The 1,982-nt window shown below is 41.0% G+C and overlaps 1 protein-coding gene across 1 annotated transcript; it reads left to right on the top strand.

Annotated features, from left to right (window-relative positions):
- Positions 1-544: 544 nt before the first annotated feature.
- Positions 545-1,444, top strand: LOC141617599 (uncharacterized). Its single transcript, XM_074434779.1, has one exon. The coding sequence runs from the start codon at positions 545-547 to the stop codon at positions 1,442-1,444; it is 900 nt and encodes a 299-aa protein (XP_074290880.1).
- Positions 1,445-1,982: the final 538 nt, after the last annotated feature.

Raw genomic sequence — 1,982 nt, 5'->3', positions numbered from 1 at the left:
TATCCAGGATGATAATTTATTCCAGAATCGTTGGAAGGCTCCCCAAGCGTCGTCATGGGCTCTAAAAAGCCTTGTCTGGGACTCCGACCTTATCCACAACAATATTGCTTGGACTATTGGTTCTTCTTCTCGTCTTAATGTTTGGAAGAGTAAATGGATAGAGGGTTTTAGTCTTCATGATCTTTGTGGGGATTTTATTGATGCTCCTAATGAATCCACGCTCCTGGTTGGTGACCTTCATGATAATCATAGGAGATGGGACCTCTCCTCTCTTGGTTTCGATCCGGGTGAGGGAGTTACAAAGAAAATCCTCGAAACTTATATCCCGTGTCAACCCTCGGATGACACCTTCTACTGGAAATTCACTAAACATGGTGATTTCACTGTCAAGTCGGGATATTATGTTGCTGCTATGGCCTTATCTAATGGACTTACCTCGAATACTGATCGCTCTAGAGTGCCCGCAACAAGTGTAGCTTTTTGCAAATCAAAGTTCTAGAAGTTGCCTATTTCTAACAAACTAAGGGTGTTTCTATGGAAATTTATGGCTAATGCCCTTCCTGTGGGGTCTGAATTCCTCAAACGAAAAATGAATTGGCGCTCCTCCTGTACTCTTTGTGATGACTCTTCTCCTTGTGTGGAATCTATCTCTCACCTTTTCATAGATTGTAGTTTTGCAAAGGCTCTATGGTTTGGCTGTCCTTTAGGACTTACAATCACGAGGGGGATGGACATTGATGTTAGGGTTTGGGTCATAAACTGGGTTACTTATTTCTTAATTGGCCCAGATCCTAACTCCCTCCTTTTTCCTCTTATCGCTACCCTCTGGAGAATTTGGTGTTATAGGAATGATATGGTCTTCAGGAACCGTCGACCTTGGCCTATGAGTGCTCTCAATTCTATACTTGGTGACATTCAGTGTATGAATGAGGTTGTGTGCAGTAAGGATGCTAGCCTCTTTCAAGCGCCCTTGTTTGACTCCTTTGCTGATTTTGGTTTAGCTAAGAGGATTAGAAACTCCTTCCCCTATTGGATTGTTTGTGGTCCTGGGTGCGGAAATGTTTGCACTGTGAAGTGTGATGCTGCTTGGAGGGCTGATAGAAGCTCTGGCATGGGGTGGTGCTTGTTGGATGATAATGGGACCTTAAGGAATATTGCTCACGCTCGCTCGTTTGCCTCTTCTACCCTGGATGCCGAAGGACATGCAGCTATCATGGCGCTCAAATGGGCTTTGGACAAAGGGTACCTTCATGTTAAACTTGTTACGGATTGTCTTAACTTGGTTATGCAGGTTGCTGGAGCGGAGAAGGCGATTGCATCTATTAATTGCATTATCCATGATATTCAGTCTATTGCGTCTCGTTTTCATTGTTGCTCTCTTAGTTTCTGTCATAGGGGAGTCAATAGGATAGCTCATAATCTTGCTCAGGAAGTATTGTTGTAAGCTATGCTATTTATTGCTATCAAAAAAAAGAAAAAAAAAATTCAAGGTCATGAGGTGGATACTAATGGTATCAGTATGAGCATGGTTAAGTGCAATGATCCTGAAATTGATATTTAAGTGCACTAAAAAGTAGGCAATTGATAAAATTATGAAAAGAAGAGGATTGAAATGTGTTTACTAGGCCATCAATCCCAGTTAATACGTCTAATTCAACCTCCAATTTCTCCCAACTGTGTACCTCTTTATAATGTAGATTTTCTCTCCGTTTCATTTTCAACTCAAAATGCTTTACGTAGGTGAAGAATCCAGAATTGCTAACCCATCTTAACAAAATGGCAGGGTAAAAAACTAACCGATAGAAACAAATTGGTTTAGATATCATATTACATACTATTATAGAACTCGTCGTACATGTAAAGCGTTTGGTCCAAAGGCAGACAACTCTGGAAGATCAAACTATGAAGCCTAGAGAAACGCTTTCGATTAACATTTATGATGACCAAATCATTGAAATAATAGGCATCCAATGCATCCAGTG

The sequence above is a fragment of the Silene latifolia genome, chromosome X, assembly GCF_048544455.1.
Source record: "Silene latifolia isolate original U9 population chromosome X, ASM4854445v1, whole genome shotgun sequence".
NCBI classification, from domain to species: domain Eukaryota; kingdom Viridiplantae; phylum Streptophyta; class Magnoliopsida; order Caryophyllales; family Caryophyllaceae; genus Silene; species Silene latifolia.
The sequence above is the reverse complement of the archived record's forward strand: the minus strand, read 5'-3'. Positions and strand labels throughout refer to the sequence as shown.

What these genes read in the sequence shown, in the direction of transcription:
- LOC141617599 (XM_074434779.1), top strand. Translation starts at nt 545, where the DNA reads ATGGCTAATGCCCTTCCTGTGGGGTCTGAATTCCTCAAACGAAAAATG.